This window comes from Bos grunniens, chromosome 11, assembly GCF_055505025.1.
Source record: "Bos grunniens cultivar Pamir isolate PY7600 chromosome 11, Bosgru_T2T1.0, whole genome shotgun sequence".
In the NCBI taxonomy this organism is placed as follows: Eukaryota; Metazoa; Chordata; class Mammalia; order Artiodactyla; family Bovidae; genus Bos; species Bos grunniens.
Genome location: NC_141175.1, coordinates 104,702,291 through 104,719,006, shown reverse-complemented (window position 1 = coordinate 104,719,006; position 16,716 = coordinate 104,702,291). Strand labels below are relative to the sequence as shown.

Genomic DNA, 16,716 nt, shown 5'->3' with positions numbered 1-16,716 from the left:
TGGTAATTCGTGTGTCTCCTTGTCCCCCTCTCCTGCCCCCACTGTGTCCACACGTCCCTTCTCTGTCTGTGTCTCCATTGCGGCCCTGCAGAAGGTTCATCCGTACCGTCTTTCTAAATTCCATGTATACGTATTAATACATATTTGTTTTTCTTATTTTGACTTCACTGTGTATAACAGGTTCTAGGTTCATCCACCTCATTAGGACCGACTCAAATGTGTTCTTTTCTATGGCTGAAGAAGAGATAAGAAAGCCTTCCTCAGCGATCAGTGCAAAGAAATAGAGGAAAACAACAGAATGGGAAAGACTAGAGATCTCTTCAAGAAAATTAGAGATACCAAGGGAACATTTCATGCAAAGATGGGCTCGATAAAGGACAGAAATTGTATGGACCTACCAGAAGCAGAAGATATTAAGAAGAGATGGCAAGAATACACAGAAGAACTGTACAAAAAAGATCTTCACGACCAAGATAATCATGATGGTGTGATCACTGACCTAGAGCCAGACATCCTGAAATGTGAAGTCAAGTCGGCCTTAGAAAGCATCACTATGAATAAAGCTAGTGGAGGTGATGGAATTCCAGTTGAGGTATTTCAAATCCTGAAAGATGATGCTGTGAAAGTGCTACACTCAATATGCCAGCAAATTTGGACAACTCAGCAGTGGCCACAGGACTGGAAAAGGTCAGTTTTCATTCCAATCCCAAAGAAAGGCAATGCCAAAGAATGCTCAAACTACCGCACAATTGCACTCATCTCACACACTAGTAATGCTCAAAATTCTCCAAGCCAGGCTTCAGCAATACGTGAACCATGAACTTCCAGATGTTCAAGCTGGTTTTAGAAAAGGCAGAGGAACCAGAGATCAAATTGCCAATATCCGCTGGATCATTGAAAAAGCAAGAGAGTTCGAGAAAAACATCTATTTCTGCTTTCTTGACAATGGCAAAGCCTTTGACTGTGTGGATCACAATAAACTGTGGAAAATTCTTCAAGAGATGGGAATACCAGACCACCTGACCTGCCTCTTGAGAAATTTGTATGCAGGTGAGGAAGCAACAGTTGGAACTTGTCATGGAACAACAGACTGCTTCCAAATAGGGAAAGGAGTACGTCAAGACTGTATATTGTCACTCTGCTTATTTAACTTCTCTGCAGAGTACATCATGAGAAACGCTGGGCTGGATAAAGCACAAGCTGGAATCAAGATTGCCGGGAGAAATATCAATAACCTCAGATACGCAGATGACACCACCCTTATGGCAGAAAGTGAAGAGGAACTAAAAAGCCTCTTGATGAAAGTGAAAGTGGAGAGTGAAAAAGTTGGCTTAAAGCTCAACATTCAGAAAACGAAGATCCTGGTATCTGGTCCCATCACTTCATGGCAAATAGATGGGGAAACAGTGGAAACAGTGTCAGACTTTATTTTGGGGGGCTCCAAAATCACTGCAGATGGTGACTGCAGCCATGAAATTAAAAGATGCTTACTCCTTGGAAGAAAAGTTATGACCAACCTAGGTAGCATATTCAAAAGCAGAGACATTAATTTGCTAACAAAGGTCCGTCTAGGCAAGGCTATGGTTTTTCCAGTGGTCGTGTATGGATGTGAGAGTTGGACTGTGAAGAAAGCTGAGCGCCAAAGAATTGATGCTTTTGAACTGTGGTGTTGGAGAAGACTATTGAGAGTCCTTTGGACTGCAAGGAGATCCAACCAGTCCATTCTAAAGGAGATCAGCCCTGGGATTTCTTTGGAAGGAATGATGCTAAAGCTGAAACTCCAATACTTTGGCTACCTCATGAGAAGAGTTGACTCATTGAAAAAGACTCTGATGCTGGGAGGGATTGGGGGCAGGAGGAAAAGGGGACAATAGAGGATGAGATGGCTGGATGGCATCACTGACTTGATGGACGTGAATTTGAGTGAACTCTGGGAGTTGGTGATGGACAGGGAGGCCTGGTGTGCTGCAATTCATGGGGTCGCAAAGAGTCGGACACAACTGAGCGACTGAACTGAACTGAACTGAATACTCCATTGTGGCTGTTTCTTAAAATAAGACTACAGTGATGTTTGCCACATCGATGAACCCTTCCTTTCACCAGCAGTCTCTCTCTAGCAGGCAGCAGAAATGTTTGGTAATGTTTTACCCACGGTAGACATTCTTCCAGATTGGGAGTGTGTCCTCTCAACTCTGCCAGCCCCTTATCAGGTAACTTTGTAGAATGTTCTAAATCTCTTCTTGCCATTTCAACAGTCTTTGCAACATCTTTAACATGAATAGCGTCCATCTCAGGAAACTGCTTTCTTTCCTCATCTATGAGAAGCAGCTCCTCATCTGTTGAAGTTTTACCACAAGATGGCAGCAATTCAGTCACTCTTCAGGCTCCACTTCTAATTCCCATTCTCTTGCTGGTCCCACATGTGCAGTTACTTCCTCTAGTGAAGTCTTGAACCCCTCAAAGTCATCCTTGAAGGTTGGAATTATCTTCTTCCAAACTCCTGTTAGTGTTGATATTTTGACCTCTTTTCATGAATCATGAATGTTCTTAATAGCTTCTTGAATGATGAATGTTTTCCAGAATATTTTCAGTTGACTTTGCCCCGATTCATTAGAGAAATCTTATCTATGACAGCTATGGCCTTATGAAATGTAGTTGTTAAATAATAAGACTTGAAAGTTGAACTTCCTCCTTCATCTGTGGGCCACAGTATGATGATGTGTTAGTAGGCATGAAAATAACATTCACCTTGTTGGACATCTCCATCAGAGCTCTTTGGTGACCAGATGCATTGTCAGTGAGCAGAACTACTTTGAAAAGAATCTTTTTTCTAAGCAGTAGGTCTCAACTGGGCTTAAAATATTCAGTAAACCACATTGTAAAATGACGTGTTGTCATTCAGGCTTTATTATTCCATTTGTAGAGCACAGGCAGAGTAGATTTAGTGTAGTTTGCATAGGCCCTAGGATTTTAGGAATGGTCAGTGAGCACTGGTTTCAACCTGAAGTCGCCTGCTAACTGCATTCAATTCAGTTCAGTTCAGTTGCTCAGTTGTGTCCAACTCTTTGCGACCCCATGAATCGCAGCACACCAGGCCTCCCTATCCATCACCAACTCCCGGAGTTCACTCAAACTCACGTCCATCGAGTCAGTGATGCCATCCAGCCATCTCATCCTCTGTCGTCCCCTTTTCCTCCTGCCCCCAATCCCTCCCAGCATCAGAGTCTTTTTCAATGAGTCAACTCTTCACATGAGGTGGCCAAAGTACTGGAGTTTCAGCTTTAGCATCACTCCTTCCAAAGAACACCCAGGGCTGATCTCCTTTAGAATGGACTGGTTGGATCTCCTTGCAGTCCAAGGGACTCTCAAGAGTCTTCTCCAACCCAACAGTTCAAAAGCATCAATTCTTTGGTGCTCAACTTTCTTCACAGTCCAACTCTCACATCCATACATGACCACTGGAAAAACCATAGCCTTGCCTAGACGAACCTTTGTTGGCAAAGTAATGTCTCTGCTTTTCAATATGCTATCTAGGTTGGTCATAACTTTCCCCCTGACAAGAGGGTCAGCCTGTCCTTTGACACTTTGAAACCAGGTCTTGACCTCTCCTCTCTGACTGTGAAGTTCTTTATGGTATCTTCTTCCAATAGAAGGCTGTTTTGTCTACACTGAACATCTGTTTTTTTAGTGTAGCCACCTTCATTAATGATCTGAGCTAGCTCTTTTGGATAACTTGGTACAGCTTCTACATCAGCACTTGCTGCTTCACCTTACACTTTCTATGTTATGGAGTCAGTGCTCCTTAAACCTCATGAACTGATCTCTGCTAACTTCAAAATTTTCGTCTATAGCTTCCTCACCTGTCCCAGCCTTGATAGAATTGACAACAGGTTGTGGCTGGTTTGATCTTCTCTCCAGACCACTCAGACTTTCTCCATATTAGCAATAAGACTGTTTGGTTTTCTTGTCATTCACGTGTTCATTGAGTTGTTCAGTCGCTCAGTCGTGTCTCAGTCTTTGTGACCCCGTGAACTGCAACACGCTGGGCTTTCCTGTTCATCATCTCCCGGAGTTTGCTCAAACTCGTGTCCATTGAGCCAGTAATGACATCCAGCCATTTCATCCTTGTCGTCCCCTGCTCCTCTTGCCCTCTGAGTACTGCATTTATTTATATGCTTGTTTGTGTTTATTTTGAGGGAGTAGCTCTTTTAATTTCCTTCAAGAACTGATTGTTTGCTCTCATGACTTGGCTGTTTGATGCACGAGGCCTAACTTCTGGCCTGTCTCAAATGAGTCAGCTCTTCGCATCAGGTGGCTAAAGTATTGGAGTTTCAGCTTCAACATCAGTCCCTCCAATGAACACCCAGGACTGATCTCCTTTAGGATGGACTGGTTGGATCTCCTTATAGTCCAAGGGACTCTCAAGAGTCTTCTCCACCACCACAGTTCAAAAGCATCAATTCTTCGGCGATCAGCTTTCTTTAGAGTCCAACTCTCACATCCATACATGACTGCTGGAAAAACCATAGCCTTGACTAGATGGACCTTTGTTGTCAATGTCTCTGCTTTTGAATATGCTATCTAGGTTGGTCATTACTTTCCTTCCAAGGAGCAAGCGTCTTTTAATTTCATGGCTGCAGTCACCATCTGCAGCCTAGAAAAATAGTCAGCCACTGTTTCCTCTGTTTCCACATCTATTTGCCATGAAGTGTTGGGACCAGATGCCATAATCTTAGTTTTCTGAATGTTGAGCTTTAAGCCAACTTTTTCACTCTCTTCTTTCACTTTCACCAAGAGGCTGTTTAGTTCTTCAATTTCTGCCATAAGGGTGGTGTCATCTGCGTATCTGAGGTTATTGATATTTCTTCTGCGTATCTGAGGTTATTGATATTTCTTCCGGCAATCTTGATTCCAGCTTGTGCTTTATCCAGCCCAGCGTTTCTTACGGTGTACTCTGCATAGAAGTTAAATGAGCAGGGTGACAATATACAGCCTTGACGTACTTCTTTTCCTATTTGGAACCAGTCTGTTGTTCCATGTCCAGTTCTAACTGTTGCTTCCTGACCTGCATATAGGTTTTTCAAGAGGCAGGTCAGGTGGTCTGGTATTCCCATCTCTTGAAGAATTTTCCACAGTTTATTGTGATCCACACAGTCAAAGGCTTTGGCATAGTCAATAAAACAGAAATAGATGTTTTTTTGGAACTCTGTTGCTTTTTCGATGAAACTAAGCTGTGTAGGGCTACCTACATGTGAAACTAGTTTTGATGAAACTAAGCATGTGTAGGGTCGTGGTGGAGAGATCTGCCAGAATGTGGTCCACTGGAGAAGAGAATGGCAAACCACTTCAGTATTCTTGCCTCGAGAACCCTATGAACAGTATGAAAAGGCATAAAGATAGGACCCTGAAAGATGAACTCCCCAGGTCAGAATGTGCTCTATATGCTACTGGAGATCAGTGGAGAAATAACTCCAGAAAGAATGAAGGGATGGAGCCAAAGCAAAAAGAACACCCAGTTGTGGATGGGACTGGTGATAGAAGCAAGGTTCGATGCTGTAAAGACCAATAGTGCATAGGAACCTGGAATGTTAGGTCCATGAATCAAGGCAAATTGGAAGTGGTCAAACAGGAGATGGCAAGAGTGAACATCGACATTCTAGGAATCAGCAAACTGAAATGGACTGGAATGGGTGAATTTAACTCATGACCATTATATCTACTATTGGGGGCAGGAATCCCTTAGAAGAAATGGAGTAGCCATCATGGTCAACAAAAGAGTCCGAAATGCAGTACTTGGATGCAATCTCAAAAACGACAGAATTATTTCTGTTTGTCCAAGGCAAACCATTCAATATCACGGTAATCTAAGTCTATGCCCTGACCAGTAATGCTGAAGAAGCTGAAGTTGAACGGTTCTATGAAGACCTACAAGACCTTCTAGAACTAACACCCAAAAAAGATGTCCTTTTCATTATAGGGGACTGGAATGCAAAAGTAGAAAGTCAAGAAACACCTGGAGTAACTGGCAAATTTGGCCTTGGTGTACAGAATGAAGCAGGGCAAAGGCTAACAGAGTTCTGCCAAGAGAACACACTGGTCATAGCAAACACGCTCTTCCAATAACACAAGAGAAGACTCTACACATGGACATCAGCAGATGTTCAACACTGAAATCAGATTGATTATATCCTTTGCAGCCAAAGATGGAGAAGCAGTTGGTGGTGCCCCCCAACAACAACAAAAAAATAGTTACAGTAGAACATCACAGATCGCCACAACAGATACTATTATATCTTGTTATATCTTATTATTACAGTGAAAAAGCTTGAAAATCAGCAAAAATGACCAAAATGTGACACAGGCACTGAACAGATGCTCTTGGACAAATGGTGCCAGCAGGCTTGCTCAATGAAGGGATGCCATAAACCTTGCATTTGTAAAAAAAACGCAGTGTCTTTGAAGCACATTGAACCATGTAGGCCTGTACTGCATCTCATCATTTCTCAGATGCATGATTTTTTTGCATTTTAACATCTCTCTAGTCTCATAATTGATGATGTCTTGGATTTGATGAAATACAGTAAATGTGATCTTTTTATTCTTTTACAGCCTCATTCCTTTTTAAAAAAAAAATTGAGTTCATTGTGTTGGTTTTATATATGTATAGTGGTTTGAAGTTTTTTTTTTCTTTTTTTACTTCATATGTTTTTTTAAATTATTTATTCAGTTTTGGTTGCGCTTGGTCTTTGCTGTGGTACTTGGGCTCCTCGCTGCGGTGGCTTCTCTAATTGTGGAGCATGGGCTCAAGGCCTGCAGGCTCAGTAGACAGGCTTATTTGCCCTGCAGCACGTGGGATATTCCTGGACCAGGGATTGAACCCTTGCATTGGCAGGTGGATTTCTTTACCACTGCACCATTAGGGAAGTCCCTTATTCCTTTCTTGACCATCTGGTTAGTGGTCTAGTAGTAATAGCTTTTGGTTGACTCTGGACAGTTTCATTCCATCCAGCTTTGGAGCAGCAGCTGCTGTTGCTGCTAAGTCGCTTCAGTCGTGTCCGACTCTGCGCGACCCCATAGATGGCAGCCCACCAGGCTCCCCCGTCCCTGGGATTCTCCAGGCAAGAACACTGGAGTGGGTTGCCATTTCCTTCTCCAATGCATGAAAATGAAAAGTGAAAGTGAAGTCGCTCAGTCGTGTCCGACTCTTTGAGACCCCATGGACTGCAGCCTACCAGGCTCTCCCGTCCATGGGATTTTCCAGGCAAGAGTCCTGGAGTGGAGTGCCATTGCCTTCTCTGGCTTGGGAGCAGAGGTCTTCCTATATCTGATTACTGGGGGCAGGGGAATGGGCTGGTGAGGAGCGTGGAGCATAGATGCTGAAAGAATGAGGCAGGGCGTGATGCTTCCAAAGAACGTGCTTCTGAACCCGGTCCCCTGCATTGGCACTGAACCCAGGGCATGTAAAGTAGGATTCACACACAGACGTGAACTTGCCTTTCTGCTTTGCCAGAAGATTCCTGAAGCAAGCACACCTTTGTGTGCAAGTCCAGGCCAGCCTCTACCCTGCGCTTTTTTCACTAGTGACAAAAGGCATGGCTGAGATGAGTTTGCTCCAGTTCTTGTACCCAGATCTGCACAGCCTGGGCCAGTAGTCACTACCCACCTGTGGCTGCTAAGTTCTTGAAAGGTCACCAGTCTGAATTGAGGTTGAGGTGTGCAGTGAGTACCGAACACAGAGCAGATTTCCAAGACCTAGTACCCCCCAAAGGCAAAGTATCTATTCATATGTTTATGCTGATTGCATTTTGTGATATTTTGACTGTACTGAGTTCATCATAATATATTATTAATTTCTTTTTATATTTTTTAATACAGCTACTCAAAAATTTTGCTTGGCATTCTATTTGTTTGGACAGGCATAAAGGTTTATAGCTTCCCTGGTGTCTCAGTGGTAAAAAAAAAAAAAATCCACCTGCCAGTGTAGGTTGTGGGTAAGTCTCTGGTTGGGGCACCCCACAGTCATTCTTGCCATGACAGAGGACCCTGGCGGGCTACCGTCCATGGGGTCACACAACTTAGTGACTGAAGAACAACAATAACAGGCTTATAGAGGGGAAGCACTTAGCTGAAGCAGAGTAAATTCTTGAGGTTTCCGCAACAGTCCCCAGCATTCTGAGGCTGGGCTTCTCTCAAGCTTACGTTTTCTCTTTAAATGAGCAGCTGCCTGACCTGAGGAGGAAGGACGAGAGTCACAGCCTCATGCTCTTCCTCCACACAGTTTGGGCTCTAACTGCCCAGGTTACCACTGTCTTCATACCCCTGCATGACTTTCGTGAGAACAGAGGGCAGCGTTCAGAATTGGGGACGCTTCCCTTGGAGACTTCCGACGTGGCCCCCTTGGCTCCTGCGTCCAGATGGTCCCTGGGGAGCCGGCGTCTCTGGCGTCAGGGCCCTGTGTCCTCAGTCCAGCTGCTCATTACCGTGTCTGTTCTGGTCCAGACGCCTCCTCGGCTAAACCATGTTTGCAGCGTGGAGTCACGCAGACCTGGGGTGACTCCAGCTGTGCCGCTGCCTGGGGGTCCTTGGGCAGGTGGATGTGGGGTCTGAGATTTAATCCTCACAGGCACTTGGAAAGTTAGGTAGTGAGAATCTAGGAATAATCTCTCCTGATGCATGGTGCGTCGTGGGAACACAAATCGGCTTCCGTCCTTCTGGTGGGCTTGTCAGTTGGGACGAGGGAAAACAAGAGGCCTCCAGCAAGCTGTAATGTTAGCGTCCTCTCCCTGCAGGGAAGTCCCACCTGGCCATCGTGCAGAAGGTGAACAACGAGGGCGAAGGTGACCCCTTCTACGAGGTGCTGGGCCTGGTCACCCTGGAGGACGTCATCGAGGAGATCATCAAGTCCGAGATCCTGGACGAGTCTGAAGACTACCGTGAGTCCGGGCGTCTGTGTGTTTCCAGCTCATCTGGTCTCAAGTTTATGGAGACATGTGTATATCAGAGGCTGGAGGTGCCCATGTTGTTGGAAGTGGGGCTGGATCTCGGGGCAGAGCTGTCATGTCCCCAGGCCCGTGTCCTTACCCCTGCAGGGGCTGGGATTGCCTCTCACTGGAGGTGGGGCTCACCTGTGGCTGGACTGTCCCACTGGTGGCTTTGCAGTCCCGGCACTGGACCAGGCTCTGGCCTGAATGGGCGCTGCCCAGTCTTCCTCTTCCTTGCAAGGCCTCTTGTGCTGTTGTACATTATAGAAGTTCTCAAAGAACCCCCAGCTTTACTGCCGAGAGGTTCTTCCCCAACCAGATGATCTTGGGGCCTGTGGTTGTGTCTTAGGAGGGCCTGCCTCTCAAGTGGCTGCGGTCTGCAGGGCAAACACAGCCCGTGCTTGGTGGGGACTCACAGGGGCCCCAGAAAACTAGCTGCCCGCCCCTGTGAGTTTGCACGTGAATCTCTTTACCCGTGTGCCTGTTCCCCAAATGCGACGTCTCGGTTCGGCTCCTCAGACAGCCATAGGCACGGGGTCTGCAGATCAGCGGCTGTTTGGCACGAGTGATGCTCATACTCACACTTCCTGGAGGGGGGCTGCTGTTTTATGTAAGCTTTTTGCTGTTACATCTGCATTATCTGCTCCCAACTTCAAGGAGGGAAGCAGGCCTTTCTGCTACTTCTCAGGCCATCCCTGGAACGCAGGCCGCTGCCCCTCTGACACGGGTACTGGATCATTGGCCTGGTGGGGGTGGCAAGGCAGGTTCCGGCAAAGCAGCGGTGCCCGGGACAGGGCCTGGGGTCCTGACGCCATTCCCGCAGGAGCCCCAAGGCCTTGGAGGCGGGAGCGGCAGCAAACCCCTCTGTCCGGTCGTGTTGGTGGAGAGCTCCTGGCGCCTCAGCAGGCCCTCTTCACCCCACCCCAGGAGACACCATAGTGAAGAAGAAGCCTCCATCTCTGAACGCCCCTCTCAGGCAGAAAGAGGAGTTCTCCTTGTTTAAGGTGTCTGATGACGACTGTAAAGTGAAAATCTCACCTCAGCTGCTCTTGGCCACCCAGCGCTTCCTGTCCCGAGGTGAGAGCCGGGGTGGGCCTCGTCCCTGCTCTCTGGCTCACCCCGCTGCCCCCTGCCGTTTCTGGCGTTCCTCTCTTCTGCCCTGTCAGCATTTTGGTTCACCGGAGGGTGGCTGTCCTCTGCTGACGACAGAGAGCCGCATCCGGTGGGTGTCGGGGAGGCTGGGGGAGCTGAGACGGGCAGTGGTGTGCTGACACAGGCTGTGCTGGGCCCAGAGGACAGTGTCCCCATCCCTCTTTCCCGCTGTGGGGCAGAGGTGGACGTCTTCAGCCCGCTGCGGGTCTCTGAGAAGGTCCTCCTGCACTTGCTGAAGCATCCCAGCGTCAACCAGGAAGTACGGTTTGATGAGAGCAACCGCCTGGCCTCCCACCACTACCTGTACCAGCGTAGCCGGCCGGTGGACTACTTCATCCTCATCCTGCAGGTACGTGCCAGCCGGCCTGCAGCCCACCGCTTGCCCAGGATGTGGGGAGGGTATAGGAAGAGGAACATCCAGGTGCATGCCCCCTGGATAGGCGGGGTCCATGCTCTCTCCTCCTGTTCTTTGCTGGCAGGAAAGGTGACCTGTCCACCCCTCTCCCTGTCCACTTTTCCTCCCTCTCTCCTCGCACCTCCCAGGGCAGGGTGGAGGTGGAGATCGGTAAGGAGGGCTTGAAGTTCGAGAATGGGGCCTTCACCTACTATGGGGTTTCCGCCCTGACAGCACCATCCTCGGGTAAGCTGGGCACTCCTCTTGTTGCTGGAGGTGGGGGTGGGTGGGCACTCTGGGGGCTCCCCAGGCCCCTCTTGCAGGGCGGTCTGCCTGGGGACCTGCTGGCCCTTACCGTCTCCTGGCTGTGTGGAGGGGAGGGCAGGGTTTCTTCAGGCCTCGTCTTTGCTGTTCTTCCCACCCCTGCCAAATCTGTCCCCGGAGGAGCGCATTTGCCCTCCTGTCCGGAGTGCCGGGCTGCATTCCCTCGCTGGGGTGATCAGTAGGGTGGCTCTCAGAGGCTGGGCAGGGCCTGGCCGCTCCCCCGTTGACAGCTGACGTCACCAACTGTCCTTTCTGCAGTTCACCAGTCCCCTGTGTCCTCGCTCCAGTCCCTCCGCTACGACCCACCGCCCGAGCCCACTGACGGCACCTGCCTGTCTGCGTATTGTCCCGACTACACCGTGAGGGCTCTCTCGGACCTACAGTTCATCAAGGTGACCATCTGGGTTGCTCCTTAGTGCTGGCTTTTAACCAGCTTTGTGTCCCCAAGGGCTAGAGTGGCTGGTCACACGTTAAAATGGATTAAATCGTGATTGAGTCTCAGAACAAAGCCTTGTAGCTGCTCTGAAGGACAGGTTGCCTGGCCGCTCTTTCTGCTGGCGGCCTAGGCGCCCAGAGTCCTTGGGGACCTTAACGCCGTAGCCAGTGGCCCCGGGCGCTTCCTCTCCCCTTGTCCTGCAGGCTGTGGCTCCACCCCTAGTTTGAGTGCTGGAGGGCAGGAGGGGCTGCTGTGGGCCTGCGTCTCACTTTGCCTGCCTGCCCGCACGAGTTGCAATGCTTCCTGCACCCCAGGTCACTCGGTTGCAGTACCTCAATGCACTCCTGGCCACCCGCGCCCAGGCGCTGCCACAGACCCCGGAGAACACAGAGCTTCTGGCCATCCCTGGCAGCCAGACAAGGCTCCTCGGTGACAAGGCGGCCACAGCCCCAGGTAAGCCCGGGTCCTGCAGTGTCGACCCAGGGTGAGTGTGCCCTCTGCCCTCCCGGCTGCACACACACGGTCCTGCTCTCTGCCTCGCCCTGCCCTCCGTCCGTTCTTTCTCCTTTCATCTCCCCATCCTTTCTGTCTCCCTTCTTGTGTTTTTAATAATTTGGACAATACTGAGCTACAGCCCAGCTGTCATTTTGAGTAGAGCGCATAGGTCAGCATTTCCTCTCAGGGGCCTGCAGTGGGGGTTGGCTTATTTAGGGAACACAGTTAACCCTTGAATAACATGGTAAGGGGCGCCAGTTCCCTGTGCAGTAGAAAATCTCTGCTTGTCACATGGTCAGTCCTTTGTATCCGCAATTCCACATCCACAGATTCAGTCAGCTACAGCCTGTGCAGTGCTCTAGTATTTACTATCGGAAAGAAACCCACATGTAAGTGGACCCACGCAGTTCAAACCTGAGTTGTTTAAGGGTCAGCCCTAGTTGCTAAATGGGAGTAAGGGTGGATTCAGACACACTATTGGTCATTTAGGGAAGATCCCCTGGAGGAGGGCCTGACAACCCTCTCTAGTATCCTTGCCTGGAGAATCCCCACGGGCAGAGGGGTGTGGTGGGCTACAGTCCTTGGGGTTGCAAAGAGTCAGACACAACTGAATGACTAAGCACAGCACAGTGCCTGGAAAATGAAGATTTAGGTCCAGTGGGCCTGACTCAGAGATTGGGTGGCAAGTAGACCCCATCCCAGAACCAAGAGGGGCACCTGCTGAGGCGTTTGTTCAGTGTACCCCTCCAGTGGGACTCCGCTGGGAGCAGGAGAAAGAGGACTCTGCAGGGGGAGAGGGGAAACCCCACCCTAACTGTGTAAGGAGGGAAAGCAAAAAGGAGTCTAAGCTAGGGGCTTTGGGTGGGCGTGGCAGGACAGGTGAGAGAGCTCTCCTGGCCTGGTTGTTCAGGAAGCTCCCGGGTGCGGCCCTGAGGGCCAGGGTTTGTGGGGCTTTGGAGAGGCCGCAGGGGGCCTGCAGGGGTCTGACTCCCCTTGCTCCACCCCCCAGCGCATCCCACCCTCCAGTGGGGACACCGAGATCTTCCTGAAGGCTGCCTGTGCCTTGCACTGTTTTGAGAGCCCGCCCTGTCCTGACTTGGCTAAGATAACTTCCCTGAAGCTCTCAGAAGTGGTAGTTGTTACACCCATTTTCCGGATGAGAGTTGGAGCCCAGGAGAGACAGGCACTCTGGCTTAGAACCTGGGCACACCCTTGGCCAGTGGGTTGTGGTGCCTCACAGGAAATGGGTCTGGTTACTGGAGCCACAGTTGGGAAGAAAACATGTTTCAGTAATGGCCAGGTGCTTCCTGAGATGTCGGGGGCAGAGCCCACCCCGGGCCTCGCTGTGGCTCCACTCCATGAGTCTGGTGCTGGTGAAGGACTCCTGGGTTATACTGGGTCCTGGAGCCGGGCACAGTCTCAGCCCTTTCTGAATGAACAGATCGTTCGTTCCCTTCAGCCCGCTCCCGTGTTTACCCACCGTGATCTTCTTTTATTTTGTGAGACACCCCCTGCACAGAAATTCACACCATCTCTTTAGACTCAGGTCTCGAAATCCAGGGTGATTTTGTTTTTCAGAACGTGAGCCCTTTGGTTTTAGTTTTCTCACGTGTGAGCCTTTTCTGGCGAAGCTCTCCAAGCCCATTGCTGCCTGAGCGGGGTTGCCAGGGAGAGCCGCGCTCAGTGCTGAGCCGCCCAGGCCCCTCTGGCTTCGTGGCTTCGCCTCAGCCGCGCTGCTGATCAGGGGCCCTGCGGGTTCAGCTCCGGAGCTCGCATCCTCTCTCTCTCCCCTCCTCCCCACCTCTTCCTCTGCTCTCTCTCTAGCCTTCCCGGTAGACCTTTCCCTCTTTGGCACATTTGGAAACTGCAGTTGATAATTGACTGTGGACTAGTGAGCATTTTTTGTTTAAGACAACACCCCAGGTAAATATCTCTCCTTTTACTTTACCTCCTCTTTGCTTCCCTTCCCCAGCCTGTTAGCTACTGGCGGGGCCCTGCAGACCTCTCCCCCCAGAAGGGAGGCTCTTCTCTGTGAGGGATGAGTGGCACTTCCTGTCCCTTGTTGCTGCTTCTCGGGTCATTTTCCTAGAAGGCAGGAGGCCTGGCAGTGACCGTTCCTGCTGGCGCCAGGTGTGCTATCAAGGGCAGGTGTCTCCCCCCTGGCCGTGTGGCCTTGGCCTCCTGTGGGCAGCAGCCCTGCCTCCCCTGCCTCTCGGTGATGGCCTCTGTCCTCACAGTGGTTTTCTCTCATGAGGCTGACCAGGCTGACCATTTTCCTAACTAAATCCTCCCGGCTCTGCCTCAGTGCCTCCCGAAGAGGCCTGAGGCTCCCCTGCCTCACCCGCCCACTCCCTTCCTAAAGAGGATTTACACCTGATTTCATAGGACCCACTCCCTTGATTGATGCTCTAACGCTGACTCTCCTCTCCTCTCTAGGATCCAACCACAGCAGACCCGGCCTCCCAGCAGAGGAGAGCCCCGGGCGGAACCCGGGAGTTTAGCTGCTTGTCAGGCAGCCCCAGGTCTGGGGAACAGACAAGCACGTGGGGAACTGGAGCAAGCCGGAAAGCAGCTTCCTGCCAGCCCATCCCGTCCCCTGCAGGCCACGTTTTAGATGGCCTTGTACATGCAGGTCCTGGCTGTCCTCCGAACCAGACATCAGTGCCAGGAACCTTCAGCAGGTTCTGCGCCCCCACCCCTAGAACATGGGGGTCAGTGGGGGCCAGCCCTCCAAGTCTGCTTCCGAATGGAATGAAAGGAACAGCGTCATCTCCAGTCCCCAGGGCCAGCCTCCCTGTGACAGTGTATTTATACCTCTTCCGGCCAAGCCATGATGTGAGCGCGGTAACTGCCTTCCTGTGGCCGTGACCTGTACTCTCTCTGCTTTATTTGCCAACCTTCTGCTGCTGGCAGCATTTCTTGAGCAAACCAAGAGCACCATTGTGGGCTGGGGGTTCACATCCATGGCCTTGGCCACAACCACCTTGTTGGCTTCCCTTATGACACTATGCTTCGGAGCACGCACCTGGCCTGTCCCACGTGCCAAACCTGGAAGCAGCTGTGTCCCTCCAGGCCCGCTGCCTCCCATGGAGGTGGCTTTTCCTGCCCTGTCCCAAGCCCAGAGCGAGCACACTGGCCCCTGGGGGGCTCAGGAGCCCCTCCTTCCTGCCGCGCCTCCACCTGCCTGGCTCAGTGACCACTAACAGTATTGTCGTTTTCCACGTGTTAAGAAGAGGGAGGTCACAGGTGAGGGGAAGGGCTGCTGTGATGCGCCTGGTCCGCTGTCGTCGGATCCGAGTGGGTCGCCGGTGGCCCCCGAGGTGCTGTGTGGCTAGAAGGCGCCTAGAGAGCAGCAAGGGAGGCAGGGCTGGGTGTGGCCCAGGTAGACCCCCATCACCTTTCTCTGGAAAAAAGGTGACATCACAAGTTTTTCTTAGAGCTCTGAAACATTTTAAGCTCTTGGCTTCATTCCCGTTCCAGCTCTCTGGGGCTTTAGAGAAGTGGGAACAAGAAGGCGTTTTTGTCGTCTTCCGGTTACCTACATCCACCTTCCATGGTGCTTTAGCTGTGCAGAAACTGGGGCATCATGGGGACCCCGGGGAGGGAGGCAGGAGGATTTCTGGAACCTTTCTCAGTGGCATTTGGGTCCTTATCCAGGATCAGTGGGCGTGAAGGCCAAAAACAGTGGCAAGCTCACTTAGAAACTCTTCTCAAGGAATTCTCTCCCAAGAGCAAACCCAGGTGGGAAATAGATACTTGAAAATTTTTTCTCTCTGCAGAAGAGTGTTTGTTAACCTTGGCTGCACGTTGGAATCACATGGCAAGTCAAATATACTGCTCCCTGGGCCGCTCCCCCCAGCCCACCCACCCAGGGGTTCTGATTTACTCAGTCCAGGCATCAGGATTTTATTCTGTAAAATTATTTTATATTCACAGATCATGCCTGCTTACCTGAATGTTAACATCTTCTATAACCTTGGTGCACTTATCAAAATTAAAAAATTAACATTGGTACAAAACTATTAACTAAATTACAGACTTCACTTAGGCTTTTATCTAATTTTCCATAATGTCCTTTTCTGTTGCAGGACCCAGCCCAGGACACCAAGTTGCATTTAGAGCTCTTGCCTTTTCCCCTATTTTCTCCTATAACTTTCTACTTTGAAATAATGACAGATTCATAGGAACTTGCAAAGATAGAGATCCCATGTAGCCTTCCTCCAGTTTTCCTCCATGACGACACTGTCTTGCATAGTTAGACTACAGTATGAAAGCCAGGAATCTGCCTCTGGTGCAATGTGGGTATGTAGTTCTGTAGCATCTTATCACATGTAGGTCTGTGTAACCACCACTTCAGTCTAGATGCAGAACTGTTCTCACTAGGATCTCCCCACAACGGACAACAGACGCTCTTAACGCCACACCCACCCCCTCTGGCCACTGTCCCCAATCCCTGGCAACCACTAATCTGTACATCATCTCTGTAATTTTGTCATTTCAAGAATGTTGTATAAATGGGATCCTACGGTATGTAAGTGTTGGGACTGGCTTTTCTCACTTGGCACATTGTCCTGGAGTCTCCTCCAGGCTCCTGCACGTGTCAGTCAATCATTGCTTTGTGATTGCTGTGTGGTATTCTACCACAGGCTCACTGTCCTGTCTAAGGACATCTGGGTGGTTTCCAGTTTTTGGCTATTCCAAATAAAGCTGCTATGAACATTCATCACAGGTTCTTGACGCAAACATTGGTTTTCTTTTCCCTGAGGTAAATGATTAGGCATGCAGTAGCTAGGTCTATATGGTTATTGCATATTTAGGTTTTAAAAGAAACTGCCAAACCTTTTCAGAGCACCTGTACAACTTTACATTCCCACCAGCAATGTGTTGAGTTTTTCCATGTCCTCCCCAGGACTTGGTGGTGTCAAGTATTTTAG

General features: G+C 50.0%; 1 protein-coding gene across 8 annotated transcripts in view; it reads left to right on the top strand.

Annotated features, from left to right (window-relative positions):
* The window catches only part of CNNM3 (cyclin and CBS domain divalent metal cation transport mediator 3), a 33,472-nt gene extending 16,962 nt beyond the window's left edge, over positions 1-16,510 (top strand). The window contains exons 2-10 of one of the 8 annotated variants that reach the window (XR_015137404.1): positions 8,790-8,933; positions 9,909-10,058; positions 10,313-10,482; positions 10,677-10,773; positions 11,110-11,243; positions 11,602-11,740; positions 13,607-13,705; positions 14,219-14,617; positions 15,871-16,510. Coding sequence is in view for 4 of the 8 variants with exons in the window: in XM_086328128.1 (XP_086184254.1) it covers positions 8,790-8,933; positions 9,909-10,058; positions 10,274-10,482; positions 10,677-10,773; positions 11,110-11,243; positions 11,602-11,740; positions 14,219-14,283 (938 nt within the window). In the remaining 4 variants the exon portion in view is untranslated. Of the gene's footprint in view, positions 1-8,789; positions 8,934-9,908; positions 10,059-10,273; positions 10,483-10,676; positions 10,774-11,109; positions 11,244-11,601; positions 11,741-13,606; positions 13,706-14,218 lie in introns of all 8 variants that reach the window. The other 7 variants (XR_015137401.1, XR_015137402.1, XR_015137400.1 and 4 more) reach the window with 7 other exon arrangements.
* The last annotated feature ends 206 nt before the right edge of the window (positions 16,511-16,716 follow it).